This window comes from Salminus brasiliensis, chromosome 2 (assembly GCF_030463535.1).
Source record: "Salminus brasiliensis chromosome 2, fSalBra1.hap2, whole genome shotgun sequence".
Lineage (NCBI taxonomy): Eukaryota > Metazoa > Chordata > Actinopteri > Characiformes > Bryconidae > Salminus > Salminus brasiliensis.
Window position 1 is genome coordinate 26,416,404 of NC_132879.1, and position 23,576 is coordinate 26,439,979.

The window sequence follows — 23,576 nt, forward strand, 5'->3', positions numbered from 1 at the left end:
CTGAACACTGAATCCACCCATTCCCCTCACCTGAAGCCCATTTTTCCATTTAAATTGGACTATTTAAGCACTTCTTCATTCGTTTACCCTTAGCTTGTTACTGCTAGACTTCTTCTTTGCTGCCTTAAAGCTTTCACCTTCATCTCCACCTGGCGTTACACTTGCATTTGATTTTACTACATCTATGTGCCAATTTTTATCTGATAATGGCATCAAATTATCATCCAGCTGACACTACACCTCATCTGAAATTTGTCCTTTCAAGGCTCTGCTCAAGGCAAACATATTGTAAGCCCTCCAGTGGATCTAGATGTGGTTTCCATCAGAGTGGAGCAAGAGTGGGAGTCAAGAACAGATGATACTAAACCTTTAGTGTGTGTTTCACATCTGACTAATGAGAAATGATAAGCTTATATGCACAGGAGGATTTAAGTCAGATGTCTTCCACCCTTAGGATAGTGCAGATAGATTAAGAGAGAGGATTATCAGCTCTAGAATCCATCTGTAATTATTCATTTATACTCAGTTGACTTGATTGCTTAAATATATTCTACAGTCAAAAATATTGTTTTGCTGTTAGAACACCACTGCCATGTGTTTCACTATTGAATGACCAATGAGCTTCATGGTAAGTCAGTCGTCTCACAGCAATCCGTTTTATTCGAATAATTCATCATTGGTTCACTGTCCCAGGCCTGGAGTGGCCGCTCTTTATTAAGAAAAGACTTGTTGCTTGGAATATTGCCTTTGGAAGACATGGGATTGATAAAGGTCCCTCCCTCTGCTCTGTCACTGGCCACTCTAATCCAACCCTACCCAGCACCCTATCTGTCTATATTTGTTGCAGTTCACAAATAGTACAGCAGTTGTCTCACCAGTGGGCTTCAGGGCATTAACTTGCATTCCTTTGTGCTCACTTCCTCTGTCCTTTCCTCTTTCTAAAATTCAAAATATCAACAAGAGTATTACTTAGAAAGCTGTTCAGCCCAGGTCTATATTATAATTATATTTGGGTTATATACAGTTTAAGTTATTCATAAACATTGATTAATAACAATATATAGACATATTAAAATCAGACTGGAGGAGTCAATCTTTGGCATTGACAACTTTTACGTAGCAAAAAAATTTAAGCCTAATATAAAAATAATAAGTTTTATTCTCAAATTGTAATGTGCAAATTATTGTAAATGCTAATTATACAGCAACCTGAATTGAAGTTAGTTAAGTTTCTTTGGCAGTAGCAGAGACCAGCAACCCCTTAACGCAAAAAAGGCTATTACTCAGTAACTACAGGGACTTCTGTACAAACTGGTGGGGCTATTCTTTGGTACTAGACATTTGTAGTAACACATAGTTAAAATGGAAAAACAAACTCATAGATTCCCTATAAGCTAGCAAGACAGCTAAACATCACAAGTTGACATTGATACTGCTAGAGAGTTCAGCAGAAAGAAAGAGATTTACGCTCCCCCATCCTCTAAAATAACCCTCCAGAAAACCAGACATGGTCATTAAGCCATCAGCATGGGCAAGATTGTTCTGAACATTCTGGGCTCTGATGACAGTGGGGGGTGATTTAGATCAAGGCTGTTTGTGATGATGAGGTCATTCCAACAACGCCATTTCAGAGATACTGCAGAAGACTGGTGAAGCGGAGGACCCCCAATTGAACTGTCATCAGACCCTGTGAGTCAGAGTAGCTAAAAGCTCACAGCTGGTAATAACAGAAAAACTGGACAGCTGTCTCAGCAGCAGCGAGGGCACTTAGAATGAAAGATTACAGTACTGTCTGAAGAACATGGGAAAATGCACAGATTCCAAAATGAAATCATGTGTGTTCCCCCCGACTCCTCCTTAGAAGAGGTGATGAGTTTCAGTGATAGGCCATCTAACACAAAGCCTATAAATATGTTTTAAACTAAATCCAAATTGATAGGTCTTGATAGGCCCACATTCTCAATGTTCTACATTTTATTTATTTATTTATTTATTAATTTGTAACATTTGTGTGTAGTCATCCAATTTCCACTTACTTCCTAAGACTCCTCCTACTGATGTTACTGATGCTGGGAGGGTGAAGGCTAGCATATCCTAGCTTGCCCACATTGATTAGTGTTTAAGAGGGAGGTCCATCCTTCCCAACTGGAGAGAGCATTTTTGTCATCATAATTCCAATAACAATGTCTATTATATAAGCATTAACATCTATTATATAAACTTTCATTGAGATAAAATGTAATTTAGAAGAATTTATTGATTTGTTCATCACTAAATGTTCACAGATTAAGGGAAGCTGGTCTTTTTAGTGGTGTAAAAAAACTAAGTAATAAGTTTGATACTTAGTTGATAATAGTCAACAAGAACAGTTGACTGTTAGCCATACTCTTACAAGAAATGTTTCTTCATAGTATCATAATTTTATGGTTATGTTATTTGACAGTGCTATATCAGCATAACTGAAGTATGTATGTGTAAAACTACAGACACTTTTATTACTTTTATTAATAAAGAATTATTTTTGATTTAAGTTTTGTTAACATTATAATCTAAAGCTGTTAAAAACAGATAATTCATGTATTCCACTTATATATACCTTTCTTGTAAAAGCACATAACACAAAATCTAAAAAATATATTGTTTTTTTACAATGTTTAACCTTTGAAGAACCGTTATAAAAGGTGCACTTGTAGGAAATGCCAATAAGGGCACTGTTAACATTGCTCTTAGCAGCAGATCCTCAGTCAGCTGTTTGCTTTCCTCCTTTTTCATGTCTCAGGTCAGCATGATGGTAAGGGGTGGAGTACCAAGGTATCTCAGATCAGCATTAAAGCACCAACTGCCTTTGAAAGCCAGGCACTCCCATGGCCTTGTGTTTGAAGATGATGGACCGATTGGCTGAGAATGAGGCAGCTGCCGCACAGACCACTCTGCTTCTCAGTGAAACCTGATAAGGCAGACACATTCACGTGGCTGGTATAGCTGAAGGCATGTCGGTCAGAGACTTGCTTAGTATGTCCATTAGTCTCACTGCCTGGTTTCTGCTGGAACCTACAGGCAGCCCTGGCTTTACACCACAGTTTGAAATGTGATGTCATAACACAGTTTGGATAGAGTACGTTTAATATATAGTATTTTTTTTAATCTAATTTATTCATCTAATTCTGTGAATGTGTGTGTGTGTGGGAAGCAATCATTAAAGCAAAGGGTCCCATTGGAAGAACAAACTTCAATACAATGTTGAAATGAAGGTGGTTCGAACTTTTCTGACATTTGCACTCAAACGTCCGCTGTTCCTTTCCTCCTAGAAACACACCTGTGACTAAATAGGCCTCTAGTAGGAAAGGAAGGACTTATCTGTCTGTTCAAACAGTGAAGATTGCTTCTACAGACAGTCAAAGGAGTGCTTATGCAGAGCAAACAGACAAGTAGACCAGGCCGGTAGATGAGGATTATAGCCCCAGGAGTTTGCAGAACATTTAGAGAGTTTATTGGGGCTTTTCTTTCCAGGTCAAGCCCTCTTTACGTCACTGCCACATATGGAAGAAATCTAAATTGGGTTTCGAAAATTGGCAGGCAAAGGCTGTTTTTAAAATCATGATTTATTTCATGTCAGCATGCAGATTTTCCCCCTCCATGTAAATAATGAGTGGTAATTTTGACCCAACAATATTAAAGTAAAGAACATCAGAAATGTGTGTGGGGGGCAGGGGTTGGAGGGGGTGGATAGGCAATGTAATGCCAAATTTCTTTTCAGCTCTGCTGAGGCAAAGTCGCTTCAGCTGGACTATCTGTCAGTGAGGTTACTGACTGTGAAACTACTCCAGTTTATATGCGAAAGATTGTCTAGTTTCTCCAATGAGCATGAAGCCTATACATTGACTGAGGAGCAGTTAGTGCAGTATATAAATATTACTTTATCATTGTCTCTGAAAGACACAATGTCTTCTGTAAAGGTCCTAATCCTGATGACTTTTTCAACAAGCCATTGCCTGTCAATTCACTTTCAGACCAAGACAATGGCAAACAAGAGGCTTCTTTAGCCTTTTCTTTTACCCATTCAACAAGCGTTCTGAGGGTAAACACTAGCAATGTCAAGCAATGGGTGAATAGATAGAGCTAGATTTATATCTATTTAAGCCATTTAGGAACTGCTGTTAGTATGACTGCTGTTAGTATGGCTCCTTCAGTGTACAGTGTAGACAAAACATCTGAATTGCCAGCCATGCCCGTTTTTGTGATAACCAAAGTTCTTCTGACGTATCATCTCCTTATTCCGCTCACCTTTTCTTAGACACACACACACACACAGTGTTTAGTCTTAACCAATACACTGAGTGAGGCTACAGAAGTGGGGTGTGAGAATTGGAGAGGACTGTTTTGACAGTGTTTCTAAAGCTGTCTCCAGGGCTAAAGCCTGACAATGCTCCACTCAATGGGCAGGAAGAAAGCTGACAGCACATCACAGTCTTTCAGCAGCCATGGAATTTACAGCTTACAGAGGAATAGCGCAGAGCTGGGCTGGGAGCTGAGACGGCCTTAATCTGGCAAGAAAGCACATACAATTCTCAGGTGGCCTGACGTATGGTCTCTTGATCACGTACCATGAGAGGGCGAGCCTCTGAGAATTAAGGGGCAGCAAAATGGAGCAGTGTAGAAGAGGGGGAATAAGGGAACGTAAAGGATGGTCGGGGGCGGGTGGGTAGGTTAGATCTTAAAGGAGTTGGTGAGTCAAAAATGTTGCAAAGCATTGTGCAAATGACATCATGCTAATTGGTAGCTTCCATTCACTATTGACCACAGGACAATTTGATTTCCTCGGGTTCCTTTTGGTCATAGAACCACTTGAAGTAAGCGTATCCAGGACAGACAACGACATTGTCTAGTTACATTTAAGACCTGTCTGTGGTATCATTACTCTCAAGTATGAGAGTGAAAAAGAAGCTTAAAGGTTCACAAGTTGATGCTGTTCTTCACTTCACATGGAGAACACATGACATAGTAGCAGGAGAGCTTATTTACCTTTCTCTAATCTGTGGAATTATGAACTAAAACACAGTATAGATGAATGTGTCTGTGCATGTATACACCGTTGAGTATTGAGAATTGAGTATACCAAGTTTGGCCTCTATATTTCCTATATTCCATCTGTTAGTAGCCTAAAGATGAACGTTTGCTTTCTTAGATTGATTTTCTCTAGCTACACAAATGTGGTGAACAACCGTGGCATTGGCATGTCATTCAAGTCAAAAACTAATTCCATTAATGGAATGGAATGGAGTAGAGTAAAGCAATCCAATCTTGGACCTGACAGTGGAAGTGTACAGTGAGTGATTGATTTTGATGCTGCCTCAGCACAGTGAGAAAAATAAGCGAGTGAGATGGCCTTTTAGTGTACACTCAGCATTTGCAGCTGTCTTACTTGATGTAGGCCATCAGCTTCTCTTCATTAACCTACTGTAACTGACCTTAGAATATGGCGGTGATTTAGCAAGATAATCAATGAATCCACGTCTGTTGTCATTGTAACAAAGTGTGATTAATAACCTTAGGAGCATAGCTAATGTTTCACAGTTACAGGTTAACCTTCAAATTACTCCTCAAAGAAAAGCTTAAAAAATATTTAGATTATTTCCAATAATTAAACATTTAACAGTTAATTTCTTTTCAAAATATGCTAACTTTTCATCAAATGGTCACATGATCAGGATAGCTATTTTTCTAAACCTTTTTCTAAAGAGTTTTCTTTTATTTTAAGTTATCCTTTATTGATCCATTTGCAGCATTCAAAATGTAGATACATTTGCAATTCGCAGATAAAAAACAACAACAACTATATATCTTGATGTGTAGATCACTGTTACTGCTGCATGTCCAAACCTGGTGACCCCTGCTGGGGAGAGAGGCGAAGCGTTTGAACGAGCAGTACATATGAGGGACGAGCAGCTCAAGCTGTGGTGGGATAGAGTGAGGGTCAGTGTGGTGGGCAGTAAATCCCAGCACTGTCAGTTAAAAGGCTTGCACTGCAGTCATTCCTACTGTCATGCTTTTCAATAGGAACGACTGACCACCTCCTTATGGAGGCCCTCTGATGTGTGCATGGGCATATGGCTACCACTGCTGCTTATGCTCTATAGGTGATCCACGCTGCTCCAGCTAGGAGACAAGGAGCACTAATTCAATTATATGTTCAGATGGGCATCAGCTTGTAAATGACTAAACCTAAATTCTTCATTATTATCTCTAATTGTCTGCACTAAAGGTTGGTTACTATGGTTTTAGGGGCTTGAAATAGGATCTCACATTGTATTGTGTATGATTAACTGCGTTAACACTTAAAACTTATAGTGATTGCCACTGGTAAGCATATATGTGGTTTTAGATTAATGATTTCTCAATTGCAGCTCATGTAAGCAAGCAAAGAAAATTTAAAAGTGGAGTCTCAATACAGAAGGTAACTCAATTTAAATCCAATATGTAATTACTTATTTATTATTATTTATTATATAAATTATGCAGTTTCATTTGAATGGGATGGCAAAATGAAACCATGCAAAGTACACTACTGTAGCCCTGCTTGTGTGTGATTGAGTATTTCCTCAGTGGTCGGATAAGACTTTGTACAGGGTGTGCAGATATGAGAGGGATGGTGTGTTTTACGTGTTCTTAGTGTGTCATGGTTTGGAGGTAAGGACAAACAGAGACACAAGACAGTTTGCTTTTCTTCTGTAAATCAGAATTAAGCCAAGCTGTGCATCAGACAAGTCACCAAGCAACATGAGTTATCATGTAAAATCAAACCATCTGCTCTACACACGACACACACACACACAAACATACTGAGAGAGAAGGAGAGTTGATTATGCTAGACAAATTACTGCTAATAGGCAAGAATCAAAAGCAGCTGTGAAATTATGTATTAATTCATCTTTGAGTTGTAATTAATGTGGCGTATTCAGACATTACTAGATTAGACGAATAGATTGCTTCTATAATGTGAGATATTACATTGCTTGAAACGGTGTGCCTTGGTATTATGCAGAAAAACAAATTAGTACCAAAACAAAACATGTACCATAAACATGCACTGTATCAGGCCTGTACACTTTCTGCAAAGACGTTCTGGACAGGTGAGATATGAGCTCTACTCAAAGAGTCAGATTAGATTTAGATCCAGATTGTGCAATGTAACATGTGCACTGTGTCCAAGATGTCCAAGAAACCACATGGATGTAGGGATGTTCTTACTGGGAGGGAAACAATGGGAGTGGTGAAAAGAGGGAGGAAAAAAATTACATACAGGTCTTAGGTTAGTGAATCCAAAAACATAGGGATATCCAATTGTCTCTACCTGCTGTGAAGCCAGTGTCTTGTTATAGTGACATGTACAGAATGTTTTAACCAGTTAGGAAAGAAGGACCAAAATCACACCTGTTTCCTTTAGACAACTCTTACTGTAATAATGTGGTTGTTTTCAAAACAGGTTATGTCTTGTGCTGTTCCGGTTATCATACATGATTTTTCATAGTTCACATCTTTAAGTTTTCACATCTTGTATATGTATATATCTTTTATATGTATAAAATACCTGATGGATATATATTTAACCCGAGAAAGAAATTGTCCTTTCAAAGCTAAAAGCGGCTCTTCAAAAACAAAAGGGTCCCATTGCAACACTGACCACTTTACTTTCTCCTTTTTTCCCAGGGCCCTGCTGAGGTTCAACTCAAAGTCAAAGGTCAAGAGAGGAGACTCTGTGGAGTGTTCCATCATATGACAACAAGCAGCTTTACATGTGGAACTCGTAGAGCCTGAACACTACTAGACAGTGACATGCAAAGACTGCTGACTTGAACTTCTGACACCTTGCTGTGCAGAGGCAAATTAAGAGAGGCATTTAGATAGTCCTCCAGTGTCACTAAGCCATATGCTGCAATGAACCTAGCAGACTAACAGAAACTGCAGATAAAAAATGTGTACTTTGTAGCCATTAAACACAAGAATGTTTTCTACAAAAGTTGTGGCATGATCTGCCTCCAGGGCCATGTATGTACGTTTTTGAGATTGTCCAAATCGCTGTACTTTGTCTGAAACATTTCCAGACATATCACCAATTTGTGAGAAGAAACCACAAAATGTCTCATTAGGACGAACATCTGGCGGGGTTAAAAATGGCCAAGAGCATCTCTAAACATTTCCCTAATGAAGCATTTCCCATGTGTGGAATTGAATTGAATTGAATTTGTATTTATAGGTACCCTTACTCATGAAGTCAGTGGGGGGCACAGTATGAGTTTTACAACCTAACAGTAGCCTAAGGGAGCTCTGTACTGTAAAGTAGAAAAAACGTGGTAATATATGTACAGCATAATTACCCCCTTAAAAATAACTCTTCAATCATTTTTGCACTGGAGCACTTATAGGGCTAATGCAGCTAACAAGTCAGGCAAGGATCCAGTGGCAAATATACTTTGGAGTTTGCTTTCTAGGTGCACATTATTATCATCATTTTAAACCCTAAGAACACATCTGCAGGTACAGACTTCCAATCTTCACTCTCATAACTACTTCAGATACACATTAATTTCATAGTAGCTACTGAATAATCAATCAGTCTTAAGAATACAAACTCAGTGAAGATCCGTAAGTGTGAGGGGTTAGTTAAAGAGTTGGTTGGGCCTAATGCAACCCTAATTGCCCCAAACTTAGTGTTAAGGGTGTGGTAGAAAGCAATGTGTTCCAGAAATGAATGACATTTTCCTGTATTATCTTCAATTTATGTAATGAAATGAATGTAATTAGAAGCAAAAACAAGGTTGTAAGTGTTTTTACCTGTCAGAAAACTGTAAAATTACAATGCAACCATTAGCAACCTTAATTTAATAAAATACTTCCAGTTTTATTATCTATTCTGTTCCTTGTACAAAATATTGCATATGCTTATACTTATGCTGCTTGCAGCAGCTGACTGTGCAATATCTGATTGTGAATATGACCAGTGCAGTGCACAACAGCTTGCAGAACAACTTTCTATAGTCTATAAGTCCATGCACTGTAGTAAGCTAATATAAAACTGATAGATTTAATTATCTGACCCTGAGAGGTCTCAATTTTCATTCAGCTTTAGGTTTGATAGTTGTTTTGTGGATGCAGCTTTAAACGTTTTTATTGACCAGTTTCTAGGTTTTGAAATAGCATCAATTTATATTTTCAATTAGCATAACTGGCTAGGGTGCAAGGGCAGTGCGCTAAAATATTAGAAAGTGAAACTTCACTGAAGTGTAGCAGGCTGTCATACTAATACTGTACTCTTATTTTTAAAAGTTAGATTTAAATATACACACTGTGAAACAAGTAGATCATTAGACGTTGATTAGATTTTGATTAGACATTGATTAGACACTGATTAGGTGCAGGTACATTATATTTCTGTTGCCTGATATACTTCTTCTGGTTAAGAGGTGATTTACACATTGTAAAATATATTAGAAATCTGTTAAAAATAGATTTATTGACATTAAATTTTAAAATCTCTACTAATCTTAACTGATTCTTTAATGCATCTTCATGTAGTCGTGGAATGCAGCTTCATGAAGTTCTGTGAAAATCAGGAGAAGTGTTGAGATTAGGTATAGGAGGCAAGACTAGGGACAGTGCAAGTATCCTACATGCATCTGAATGCCAAATGTGCCATCCTTAGATTTACACAGTTTGAATGTGAAAACTGCGTAAATGCTAAGATAGCTCCAAGTTAAGTGCAGCTCCACTCAGAGATCCCCACAGTTATACACTTTCTGGCTGTGATTGCATGTGCAGTACTGAGCTTGTGCCAATATGATGTTATCAGAAATGATTACTTACTTTGTGTTTTACTTTTATGGCTGACAGGTTAGCTGTGTAGTTAGTGTTAAGTTAGTGTGTAATAAGCATTAAAATAAAAGACTTTTAGTGACCAGGGCCAATTTTCCAATAAGCATCCGTGTCTGATCTGTGTTCTTGTATACTGCTGAGTTCAGAAGTGCGCATGTAGCCAAGTACAGTCCACATGTGTGAAAGTGTTCTTGTTCCTCCTGTATTATTGCGGATGCACCAGGAGGTGACTTGTATGGACAGACAAATCCCAGAATGCATTTTGCACCACACTGCCTTCCCATCTTTGGGAGTTTGTACTCGTGAGTTGAACTTGCCAAGGCTGCACTACCAAGTATGTTAGTCCAAACTTAAGTACTTTGTATTGACAAATGGGGCGGGTTTTTTGGTCCAATCATATTTCATGCCTATTTGAGATGCTATCTGGATTCAGCCCCAGTGTGAAAAAGAGAGGCAAACAACACTGCTAACTACCTGCAATTCCCATAGATACAGTACTGAATATTTGCATTATGGTCGTGCCAGAAATTTATTTACAATTATATGCAAAGAGCTGAATCAAAAAACATATAGAGTGAAGTTTTTTGCATAAAGCATTGGTTTATTAATATTTTCTTTATTATATGACAAAAAAGAAAAAGGTCATGAAATGACTGCGATATACAATGGAAATGACAATAACCCAAAGCTTCAGGGTTCGCTGTTTTACTAAATTATTGGCAGCTAAGTTGCTAAAGTAATGTATATGATATGCATATACATAATTACACTGTAAGATTGTTCACTATAATTGTACTGCACTTTTTGAACCTTCACATCACAGTTACTTCTGTAAACAAACAGCATGCTTCAGAGTCCCCAGAGCCACTATAATAATGTACTCATCGATTTACTTTACAAATGCAATAAATCTTCTTTTCCTAAAGTTTAGCTGATTTTGTGTTAATGTTGTAGAATTTGATGCTTTTCTGTTTTATGCTTGTACTGATTTTATGCTCCAACAAGTCATAGTAATCTATTCACGATGTAATTTAACAGAAAACTTGACTTTTTAAAATGACATCATTTTGTTAGTGACATCAGTAACCGGTGTCTTCTGCCATTTAGGTCCAACATCATTTGTTCATTTAGTGAATTGAACGCGCTTAAGTAAACGAGCCTAACAACAACGAGCCCACGTTAACTTCTTCAAACGATTACGAGACTGGTTAGGACACTGGAAGCGGCTGTGATTTGGGGTCTGTGGCTTACAGCAGTTTTGAGTTGAGTGCTGGCCCACCGAGCAGCAGTAGCCCCGCTCCGGGCCCGCTATTGGCTCAGCAGCTCAGGGGCGTTTCCTGCAGCTCGAGTCGGTGAGAGCTCTGAGTTTAGAGGGGGGGGGGGGGGGGGGGGGGGTCCTATGGATATCGAAGGGAAAAAAGTCGAGCTGGCACCACCGACCCCTCCGCCTAGACGTAGCTCGCATAGACAGCGAGTAGCAATGTGTTGGGAGTGATAGTAGAGCGGTGCTCGTTCACAGGGCTCTGCTGGATGAATGCGATGAGGCGCGCGCACTTGGTGACTTTAGCCGTGCACCGAAACTCCGCGAGCTGCTGCTGCTGCTGCTGCCGGTGCTGCTGAGTGGCCGGGAGGAGAAGGAGGAGGAGGGGGAGGAGGTGGAGGGCAGCGCCGGAGCCGCGAGGACATCATGCGCTTCGCCGTGTGGCTGCTGGGCTTCGTGTGTCACCTCCCAGCGCTCGGCCGGGGCTCACTGCCCTACAGACTGCACCCAAAGCAAGGTAGGGGGAGTCGTGTGAAGCTGAGACCGGCTTTACGGTGGAACGGGTTGAGTGGGGATCCCAAGCCCAGCAGTGTGTTGCTTATGGGGAGGAGTAAAAAGTGTCCCAGCAGGGAAGAGCACTGTAACTGCACTGTAAAACCACAAGTGATGCAAAAGTAGGCTACTGTAAGAGGGGTGACAGCGAAGTTGGAGCACTTGTTAGGGGTAGCTACAGTGCTATCTTTGAGTGCTTATTTACATTGTCTCAAGCACAGCAAATGACTGGGGAATGCTGAGGGAACCACCTAAATAGGATGTGTCTTCACATACAGCTCAGTAATTACGGCAGTTTCCCACACTATCAGTGTTCGTGTTTTGGTTATGAACAGAAAATGACATTTCACACAGTTGAACGCTCACTTTCTGTGATGTGTTTTAAGAACCAGCAGTCAACCATGCACTAGCTACAGCCCACTCACTGTGTGTGTGTGTGTGTTTTCTCCAGAGCGTTTCATCCAGCAGCTCTCGGCCTATGAGATCGTGACCCCTCTGCGGGTCAATGACTTCGGCGAGTCTTTCCCGAGGCGTGTGCACTTCAGGCGGCGGCGGAGCGCGGACGTGGCCATGGCGGCGCCCGCGCGCGCCCACTACCGCCTTGAGGCGTTCGGTCAGCGCTTCCTGTTGAACCTGAGCGCGGACGCAGCCTTCATCGCGCCCTCATACACCGTCACGCACTTGGGGGCGCGCGGGCGACGCGGGGCGGCTGACGAGCGCGAGCAGCAGCAGCAGCAGGAGGAGCAGGAGCTACGCCACTGCTTCTTCACGGGCCACGTGAACGGCGAACGCGAGCACCGAGCCGTCTTCAGCCTGTGCACAGGACTGGTGAGTGGAGCAGCTGCAGCTTGTGGGTGTGTGTGCGTGTGTGTGCTGTGCCCTGTGTAAAGTGTGTCTCAGTATGAGAAAAAAGTTCTCGGCAAAATACCCAGAGTAGGATTATCTACAGTGTTTAGTGATAATCGTGTACACTTAGCATTTAAATGTAGTGTTAGATGACCATCTACTGAATGTCTAATGTGGAGAACATCTGCAGTGCTGAATACACATTTACACATGGAATGAACACATACAGTATTAGATGAACATCTACTGGATGTCTAATGTGGAAAACATCTACAGTGCTTATTAAATAACATCTACAATATGGATAGAAAACATATAGTATTAAATGAACATCTACTGAATGTCTAATGTTGAGAACATCTACATTGCTGAAAACATCTACAATATGGAATGAACATCTACAATACGGAATAAACGTCTACAGTATTAGATGAACATCTACTGAATGTCTAATGTGGAGAACATCTACAGTGTTGAATGAACATCTACAATACGGACTAAACATCTACAGTATTAGATAAACATATACTGACTGTCTTATGTGGAGAACATCTACAATGCTAATGTTGATCTGAAGGGTTAGATGAACATCTACTAAATGTTGAATGTGGAGAACGCTTACAGCGCTGAACAAGCACCTACAGTGCAGAATGAACATTATTATTGTAAGATGACCATCTATTGAATGTCTAATATGGAAAAAACGACAATACGGAATGAACGTCTACAATATTAGATGGACATTTACTGAATGTCTGATATTGAGAACCTCTACAGTGTTGAATGAACATCGGCAGTGTAGAATGAACACTTGTAGTGTGTCATGAACATGTTTATGTTCAACACCAGGGATTTTGCGGTGTAGGGTGCTGTGTACATCAGCTGGGTGCATGCCAAAGAACTCTATAGTCCTTTGCATGAGGGTAAATGAATATAGGGGTATGACTAAGTGAGACATCCAAGAACAAGTAGAGGGTGTCGTTAGTCATTCCAAGGGTACCAGCTGGTGATAATGTGAGCCTTCCTGGAAGAATGATATTCTGCATAGCTCAGTGAACCAACAGCTGATAGCAAGTGGCCTTCTAGAATTCATACTCTTTTACTCTGCCTGGCTGCCTTTAAAAAGAGTACATTCTTGGACACACATTCTGAATCAAGGAAAAATCATGATTCTTGCTTAAGCCCCCTTAAAAATGTTAAGTGATTCTTGTTTTACGGTTATTAATGTTAAGAACAATGAAAGTAAAATGAAGTACTATCAATTATTTGGTAATATTACAAAACAAATATGAATGTTATGTAATGATGTCCCCACGGAATTGAAGTGTGGGCCCACAAACAGGCCCTTAAACAGGGCTTATGAGGTTAATCACCAGCTTTACTTTGAGTTGGTGTAGGCATAGCCTACAGCATTAGCTATGTGTAATATTGGAGTAAATGTTTAGGGCTTTGTCGTTGTCCAGTATTTTGAACAAAATTTGAATAAAGAAAAAACATCACTCAATCCACATTGTTACACAAATTACTGGAGCTGGATGTATGGGAGTATGGTGCATGGCATCACCGTGTTGGATTGTTAATTTGCGCTTGTTGTTTGTGAACTTTGGTGTTAATACAATGCGATGGCTGGAGTTGGCCATCTGTTTCGGCATTTCAGTTTTTGCTGATGCTGGTCTCTAGCTTTTCATTAACTGGAATGGAAGATGGCAATACTGAGCCGTTCTTTGATTCAGCTCTTTGGGATTATTTGCATGTGTCTGTTTGTTAATTAGTGATCTTAGCGAGGTGATCGCTCATGCTGAAGCAGCGTAAACTCCCATTGCTGTTTCTTAGCACTACAGGACGGACACTTAGCTCTGATGAGTTCATGAGGCAATCAACAGGCCATACATCACGCCCCTTTCTTAAAGGGGGCTGACATAACCATTACAAACTGTCTCAGATAGACACTTCTGTTCTGTTTATGGATCAGACATCTTGTATTGTATTGTTTCCTAAAAAAAAAGAACTATAAGTGATATATGGTGGATTTTACGCAAGTGTATGTTTTTTTATTTTTCCGCCACAGAAGGTATGGGTGCAATGGCTGACAGAGTTCATTATACAATTTCATACAATACAGCAGCATCTTGTTAGGATGCAGTGTGCCTTACACTGCCTATCTTTACATCTTAAGATTACTTCAACATGTGTATCAAGATTACTTCAACAATGTCAACTTCAACATTAAAAAAGTACAACATTTTATTATAAGGCGCTGGCCACCACCTAATATGTTAGCCCTGAGTTAATATACAACTCAGGAGTGTGCTTTTCCTACCTGCCCTTGAATTAAAGTAAAGATAAAGCATTTTTTTAATGGATGGTCTGTCCTCATTGGTAGGCCTGTTTGTTGAATGTTAATTCTGATAATTAAGTAATTACTTAATGCAGTTTAATCAGGATTAAAATGAGCACTAAATTTACTCCATTCTGTTTAATGTATTGTATAGGCATATGTATTGAATCAGAAAGCTTGCACTAAACAATATAATATGGTACACTGTTTTTATTATAGTCTTATTCTTTATTATACTATTTTATTATACTCCTAGATGATGTTTAGCTTTACTGCAGAATAGGAAAATACACATTTAATGGTTTAATGGCAATGCGAGTTTTGGAGGTGCATTGAATGCATTGTATATGCATGATTCAGGTGTATGCCCTTTATAGGCACATAACATCAACACAAGCATGTCTTGTGTTCTTCACTTTAGCTACTTTTGCTAAAAAGTGTGCTGGTGTAATTAAAGTTGTTAGAATTATTGGCATAAGGACAACTAATATTTAGAATCCTTTTTTAGGTCTTTCTAGTCCTTACACAGAAGCCACCTCTTCTGCTTATTGGATTACTGCCTCAGAGGACACGACTGTCATGTTTGCATACTCTTTGTCAAAGAGCAGCACTGTTCACACTTCCTTATTTGAAATCTGGGATTTACACCTTTACATTGAACAGCCTGAATCAGCAACTGTGGTTCCCTTAGGTATGCAGTCTATGCAGTGCTCTCCTCTGTTATAATAGTTTGGAGTCTGTGTATTGCGAGTATAGAGTACTACGGAGAAGCTGCATTCAAACATAATTTCAGCACTCATTCTTGAACAGCAGCTGCCACAGCACTTGTGAGTCCTGCTGCTGATATCGATTTCAAAGGGGTGTGCTGAGACTTTCACAGCTAGTGGTCAGTGGAAACAAATGTCAAAATCATAGCTAGTTAAACTAAAGTGTATTTTTTTTGCTATTGAGTAAACCGTAGCCCCACAGCTCAAACCTCAGGTTCAGCTGAATCTGTTTGTACAGTTTGTACAGTCGCATAACAGCTCTTTCCTGTTTTCGTGTTTTAGCGTCAGTCACACTAAATGTTAATGCTGTCACTTAGTGGGCGTGGCCGCATTAAATCCACCACCTGTGGCATCGTATACCCTCTATTGTTGTTAAAAAATAATTTCTTTTTAAAAAACCCACTTGTGCAGTTTTCTCATTGGTTCTTTAACTAGATCTTTACATTTTTCATAAGTTGGATCCATCATTATAAGAACATAAACAATTATGCGGTTTAAAAACACATCTGATGTACACTTTTTATTTGGGCTTTTCTCAAGAACAAATTTAAGAACATTTTAAGGAAGATATTGGCGAATGAGACCCAATGTTTTTTTCAGAGAAGGTATACTGTAGTTACATAATTGGGTAACTTAAAATCTGTCAGTGTGGTTCTGAGTGAAGCTACACCTATCGGTAATTCTGCTCGTAACACTTGCATATTTAAGAAACAATTCACAGTTGCTAACATGGAAGGGGAAGAAACTAATACTGCATTTAGTTGCACTTTGAAACGCAGTATGATATATACGTAGTAGATATATACATTGTATATATCAGATGGTTAACTAGTAAATACACCTTTATTCTGTTTAGGTGCTTGTATAAAGATACAACCAAAACATGAACATGCATTTTCTTTACAATATTAAAAGCACATAGAAGCACCTCAGGCATGTTTAGTTCCACTGCCAAGTTTACAATTTTCACAGGTGGAAATGGTAAAAGGATGCATTATATTCAATTCAAAGGTATTCTATATTCGATTTCTGTTAGCTGCAAACTAATAGAGATCTAAGGCTGAGTTTAGCATTACTTTTAATGTGTGTAACATGCTGCACATTTTTTCTATGAATGTTCCATACTAATTTTGTGAATGTTTTAACCTAAAACCTGTATTTTGTGGATCTGCTAGCTTGCTAGCCGTCTTTTGAGTGTTAAAGTAAATCGTGTACTTTCTTGTGGTGTGTTAACATTGGTTTTATGTAATTTATGACGACAAACACACACCTTTGTACATTCATGTTTGTTCAATGATGTACACTCCTAAGCTACTGTAATGTATGTATCTGCTGCACCATTTAAAGTGAAATGGAAAGTTATGTAAAAAAAAAAAGCCTTCAAAAGAAAACTGAGGTGCTAGGACACACATTGAAATAGGGTATAAGAATCATATTTAAATGACATGTTAATTATGAACACGCTCATCTGAATGCTTTGTTTCATATTGGTATGGACTGTGTATATATGTATACATTCATTTACACAACAAAATGTGAGCTTAGATAGAAAAAGTACATTAATGATGTTATTAGTCTGTGTTGCTTGGCCCAAAAACATTGCCAATCAGCCAATATGGTTGTAAAGAAAATCTAAATGGGAACTGGCCAATAAAATACACACTTTGTTCACCCCTTGGTTTACCTAACTGCAAGCTACATCTCTGACCCTTTATTGATAACTTGTTGGCTAACAATCGCTCAAGATGGGCTTTTTGGATTTGAACCTGAACATATCTTGGAGGTTTTAGTTCTATTTAGTCATTTTTGTACCTGGTGTATTTAGTCATTTTCAGTGTACTTTATTTGTTTTGTTTAAGATCAACATTGGTTCGACCACAAGCGACCACTGAGCTCTAGCGTATTTACACACCTCATTCAGCTTCTCATGCACACTGAGGCTACATGTCAGCCTAGAAATCATCCTAGTCTCTCAGGTAATAAAATCAGGTGATAGCAGCAGTTTATCTGCTTCATTCAAGCCCCAGATGACAGTCCCTGTCTGCACCTTGACTTAATAACCCCAGAGTACAAGATGTTTTCTGATGGCCTTGTGTACAGATGCTCACAGCCATTCAGGCAGGGATAGACAGAGATACTCTGTAACTAGAGCTCGTCACAATCCCCAGCAATTCCTTTCCATTCAGTCCCACTCTATAAATGCCCTCTGATGCCCTCCCTGAACCTGGAGTAGTGCTCTGTGACTGAAACATCATCTTATCATATGAGAAGACATTCTAGCCAGTTTAGTTTGACAAACTAAAATTCTCTAACAAAAAAATATATATAATAGTAGTTAAGTGATTCAACTAAGAATTTACTCACTTCTAAAAACTACTTAAAGTTCTAGATGTAGGCTATTGTTCTTTTCTCTGTCCAAAATATGTACCAGCATTTTCTGCTACCCCACAGAGACTCAATATTGAAATGCCATATAATAATAATATAATAATATTATTATAATAATAATACAGATAAATATGTACATATGTATATGTATGTATATATATATATATATATATATACACACACACAGACACACACTATTTCATCTCTGTATATATATTTGTATATTTGTATTCTGTACTTTTTTTGCTTATATTTCTATATTTTCATATTTTTATATTTTATTCTTTAACTTAAATGTAACTTATTCTATTTTTATTTTCTTCATTTTTATTTTATTTTTCTTTTGCACTTTACTTCATTAAGTTAAGGTTTAGTTAAGTTTAAATGTAGATTTTTATTGTATAAGCTTGATGTGGGCAGACTGTCAAAAAAGCATTTCACTGCAAGTTATACTGTGTATGACTATGTTTGTGACAAATAAAAGTTGATTTGATTTGACTTTAATAAATATAAAAGTGGTAAGAACAACATTGGGCATCTGTCTAACATCAGAAATCTGTCTAAAACTTAGTGACTTAGTAAACTGCATTAGAACAATAACAGTTGTGGGAAAATATGTCCAGGCAGTTATTCTTTGCTATTAAACCGATAGCTTGGTGAGTTGTGGGGATTTACTGTAATACTGAATGGTCTGGTGGTCACATGATCGTACCAGCGCGCCACTGTACCCTGCTGCCTCCGGCGCGCGCACACTCTCGAAGTGAAATTTAAAATGTAACGGATCAGAACCGGCGGTTATTTAGCAAACCCGACTCAGGTGAGTCCGAACAATTAGCTAATATACTGAGGTGCAATATTATTATCTAGTAGATTATTCACTATTAATATTAGTATTGGTTTCCTAATGAAATATTCAGTCAGTTTAGTCACGGCAAGTAGGATAACGCTAGTCAGTTAAGCTAGCTAGCTAACTAGCCAACAGCTAGCTAGCACTATAACACATGGCTAGCGTCCAGGTTCAAATGGACAGTAACAGCTGTTATTTGTCGCTAGCTAGCTATTTAAGACACGGTAACACTTATTAACGTTATCTAGCTAGGTGTTTGCAAAAAAAAGTGGGAACACAGGGAACACATAACTTTAATAAGTGTTACCGTGTCTTAAATTGGTAGTGCTAGCTACGTTAACAGTGTTAGCGTTAAGCATTTGGACGACGGTAAAGGAAAGTTCGTGAAAATACAAATTGATTCTCTTTTATATTCATTTAAAGCAAAGGATATGTCGTAGCTGAAGCTAAAAACCATTCTCAAATGGTTGGCTTGTTTGAGAGATGGAATCTGAGCGGTCGTATAAAACTGCACCTTTTTGCTGACAAGTGGAATCTGATCATCCTATGAGATACAGGCAAAACAGATCCTGATCCCAGATCAGCTGCACATCGCTGTACTGCTGATGGAGTGCGCCCTCCCCTTCCATCTCAACAAATGGGACATAGGAAATATCCGGCCAAAATATTAAAATATAAAATGTATGGATTAATTAAAGCAAACATGACGGGGGCTTATCAGTTAATAAACTATTAATAAAATTAAGTGAAGGCTTTTTAGTTCATCAGTCAGTTCATCATACTAGGCATATGAGAAATGTAGGTTTGTCACTGCAAAACCTGATCTTACTGATCATGCAGTGTGTCATAGGCTATCTGTTTCCTTGCTCTGTGTCCCTAGACATGTTTTATTTCTGTTTTATTTATTGTGTGATGATGCAATAATAGTAATAATTAATATTTTGATATGTTATGCTCATTTAAAATGATATATCAACTGGTAGAAATTTGTGTGTTGTTTCAGTTTCAAACAATGCTAAATATATTTTTAACACTGCATATGACTTCTTAAAAGTTAATATGTGTGTAAACGTATTTATAGATCATATCACGTTTTATTAACTATGTATTTGTATATGATTCACTATGGTGTTGCAGTGCATGGAAAGAGTGTACGTGTTTTTACAACATGAGCAAAAATCTTTCTACCCTCAAGGCTGCTTTCGAATGTATTCCCCTGTAAAAATGTCCCCCAGTGCTCTGAGTGGAAATATCCTCAGAGTAAAAGTGTTCAAGCGAGCAATATCCTGTTAAAGTGAGCATACGAAATTACTGTGTAAACATGACTGCAGTAGATCTCAGCGAGCTGGCATTAAGCTGCAGCATTCCATGATTACACTTGCTTTTCCTATTATGATTTCACTTTTCCAATACCGAAGACATTGGTCTATCAGTCAAACCAATGTTCCCTCAACATTAGATCCAGAAGTATCTGTGAACATTTAAATTCAATAGGTAGAATTGGTGCATCATATGTTCTTTGTTCTTTATTGCTTGTAGGCAAAAAGATCACAAATTCACTGTGTAGACAGTAGACTTGGTTTTGTGACAAAGAAAAAGCTGGATAGTTAAGACTGAAATGTGCAAGAAGTGTAAGGTTACATTTGTTCCACTGTTTCTCTGTGCAAAAAAAAGTCAGGCTGGTGATGCATTATATGACTGTATTCCTGGAACACCATTTAAGGTTGAAATTGTTGATTGATTATGATTGATATGAGCTCTTACATTATGGTTTATATGTTGCACCTGTTGTTTTTTGCTGAGCATACATTTGGTGTTTTTTGATTGTCTTGTGAAACCCACAGGAAAATCCTCACTTAATTGACCACTGTTTTAGTCTTTGCCCTTGCACAAGATACTTCCTAAATTCTTTCACTTTTCAAATTTCAATAATTCCTTAATAGTTGATTAAGGAATATCTTGGAGGGAAAAATTTACACAAACTGACTTGTTGCAATGGTGGCATCCTATTACAGTACCACATTGGAATTCAATGAGTCTTTAGAAAGCCCCATGTTTGTAAAGGCAGACTGCATGCCTAGAGGCTTGATTTTATACACAAAATTCGCAGTGGGACTGAATGAAACACCTGAATTCACTGATTAAGAGGTGTGCGATACAACACAGTTTATAGTACTTGCACCCTGGCTTCTTATCTCTTATCTTGCTCTGTTTCCTTTGACCTGACAGATTGGTACATTTACAACACACAGTGGAGAATACTTCTTGGAACCTCTTATGAGAGCTGATGGTGAGGAGGATGAGGAGGAACACAACAAACCTCATTTAGTCTACAAACATGAAAGGAAGAAGAGACCAGTCACTGACCACTCTGAGCCATGTGCATCTTCAGGTAATGGGCAGTTTCATATGGATTTTGTAGTTGTAGAAACTGACAATGACTGTAAAAACATTTGGAACAAGGCTGAAAGACATTTGGAAATGTTGTGCTCTCAGCTGCCTTATTTATTGTATTGTCATGCATAATAAAACGGTTGAGCTTTTAAATATTTTAATTTTAAGATGCTGGAGCAGTGTTTTGATCTGAAGCGTTCATATTTTTGCATGGTCAGTTAGAGGTTATTCTTGAACAAGCTGCACTTTGCTCATTAGTGTAAGCTTTGGCAAGAGTGTTAGTGAGAGGATTAAAGCCTTCAATATGGGTTAAGTCATTGAAATTCTTTCTTTAATGAAAGAAAATCAGATCCATAGAGCTGGGGACCATGCAATCTTGTTTCTTAAGCATCAGATCCCTGGGGGGTGTAAATCAATGACGTACAGTCATAAAGAAATAGTGGCCTTGCTATAATAACTAACCCACCCAAAGCCTCACATTTAATTAGAATTTTTATGGCTCAGGCCTTTGGTGGTGGAGAGGCCCCCTTCAGGAAAGTGACCCTGCAAAGTTCACTGCACTGAGAGTCTAAAAGATCACTGTTGACGCTCCTTGTGGGCGGCCTTTATGTTCCTTGTTATAAATCTTGTACGTGCAGGCTGCTTCATTTGCTTGTTGTCTGAAGTCAGTCATTGTGTCCATTGTCTGTGATGGATCAGAGAGTGGTTTGAATGACCCAAACGGCCAGACTGATACCTCCTTAATATGTTTCTTATTCTCTGTAGCACTCTGTGTGTGGTACAGACAATCTGGGCTGTCTTGGACAAAGTTTTCAAACGAGTAGGATCATAGGGGTGGACTTTCTTCATGTTTTTTTCATGTTCATGCAGGCTCGTCTTTGAGGTATATGCTTATGCTACAGTCGTTGCTGCTTTGGCATTAACAAAGTTCTTTAAATATCTTTCCAAGTTGCAGTTTTCTTAAAATCGCTACTTATCGGAAGCTAGAAGCCTACACCTCTACTTCTGTGGACATATAGTCCGAGTTTGCGGGCAGAGTAATGATGAAAAAAAAAAACAGGGCCTGTTGCCATCATCAAAAAGCAGCAGATTCACAATGCAGAAGGATTAAAAGAGATGGGTGCTTGCAGTTGAAGGTGTCCAAAGCAATATACACAATACATCCAGCCACTATCAGATAACAGCAGATGTGGAGATAAATTCATGCTTTGATTCATGTTTCTGCTGCTTTAATGACATCATCAGCAAGCTCTAGCACGGTCTAAATAGAACAGTGTACTTATAGAATCAAAGTTAATATATTAGGATACTTTTAGGCTGGGAAACATTAGGCTGGTAGTTAAGAGATTGTATTGCATGCATGGATGAACTTTATTAGTGTAAACAGAAATGTCTTAACTTACAAATATTACTAAAAAAGGTGTATGACTATCATTGTTTTTCTTGAAGTACAGTGATCACCTGTAAGCAGTCTGGTGTTTCCAGTGTTCGTAGCTGGCTCAAAAATTGGCTGACACTTTACATTGGTTTTGCTTCATTTTTGGTTTTGTACAGTTTTAAAGCACCCTTGAGCAGATTGCCTTTTCCACTTCCCTGCTCCCTGTGTGCCAGTGACCTAAGCCACTTGTGACTCAGGCAGCATGCACACACCCAGCTCAGCTAGCACCGGCTAAATATGGAACTGTTTAGCACTTTAGATTTAATTGCACCACAGGAACTACTTAGATACAAATATAAATAATTGGACACAAGACTAGTGAAGTTTGTTTTGTCTTTAATAAGTGTGAGAACCCAGAAGTAAGCTCTCTGAGTCAAATATTAAGGGAAAAACAGGGACATGCTTGCATCATCTTGTTTTGCTTTACAATTGCGTTTTGATGTAAGACAAATGTTTTTTTTTTTTACTCAGGTTAATTGCTTACCAGATTAAATAAAGAAAGCTGAGCTACCCGTGTTGCTGAAAACACTCAGTGAAAGGAGACTTTTTTAAAATAATGCTGAAATAGGGATGCCAATAAAACTAAAAACTAATCACTCTATTAAAAACCTTTTCACTTCTTCAGAAAAAACATGTACTGTAATATTGTCTTGTAGGAAATGGCCTTTTAATTACACAGTTGGACTATGCACTCAATAGAACTTACTGCATTTAAGTAACTTATTAATTACTCCAGGAGGATATTTCTGCCCTGCCTATATGTAGTGTGAATGGTTTAGGCACCTGAGCTACACCCCTCAGATTCCTTTTCCCCAGCAGTCCTCAGCAGGTTGCAGAGTGAAATAAAGACATTCTTTGTGAGGGTCAGTGATCTC

The 23,576-nt window shown here is 38.7% G+C and overlaps 2 protein-coding genes across 3 annotated transcripts in view; one reads left to right on the forward strand and one right to left on the reverse strand.

The window, feature by feature from the left end:
- LOC140548993 (small ribosomal subunit protein eS17) overlaps window positions 1–23,576 on the reverse strand; it is a 351,034-nt gene that overhangs the window by 284,833 nt on the left and 42,625 nt on the right. The gene's annotated exons all lie outside the window — the stretch shown is intronic.
- LOC140548991 (A disintegrin and metalloproteinase with thrombospondin motifs 20) overlaps window positions 11,310–23,576 on the forward strand; it is a 78,090-nt gene continuing 65,823 nt past the window's right edge. For both annotated transcript variants that reach the window (XM_072672170.1, XM_072672171.1), the window contains exons 1-3: window positions 11,310–11,648; window positions 12,135–12,511; window positions 21,099–21,261. In XM_072672170.1, the coding sequence (XP_072528271.1) occupies window positions 11,558–11,648; window positions 12,135–12,511; window positions 21,099–21,261 (631 nt within the window). In that variant the 5' untranslated portion in view covers window positions 11,310–11,557. The remainder of the gene's footprint in view (window positions 11,649–12,134; window positions 12,512–21,098; window positions 21,262–23,576) is intronic.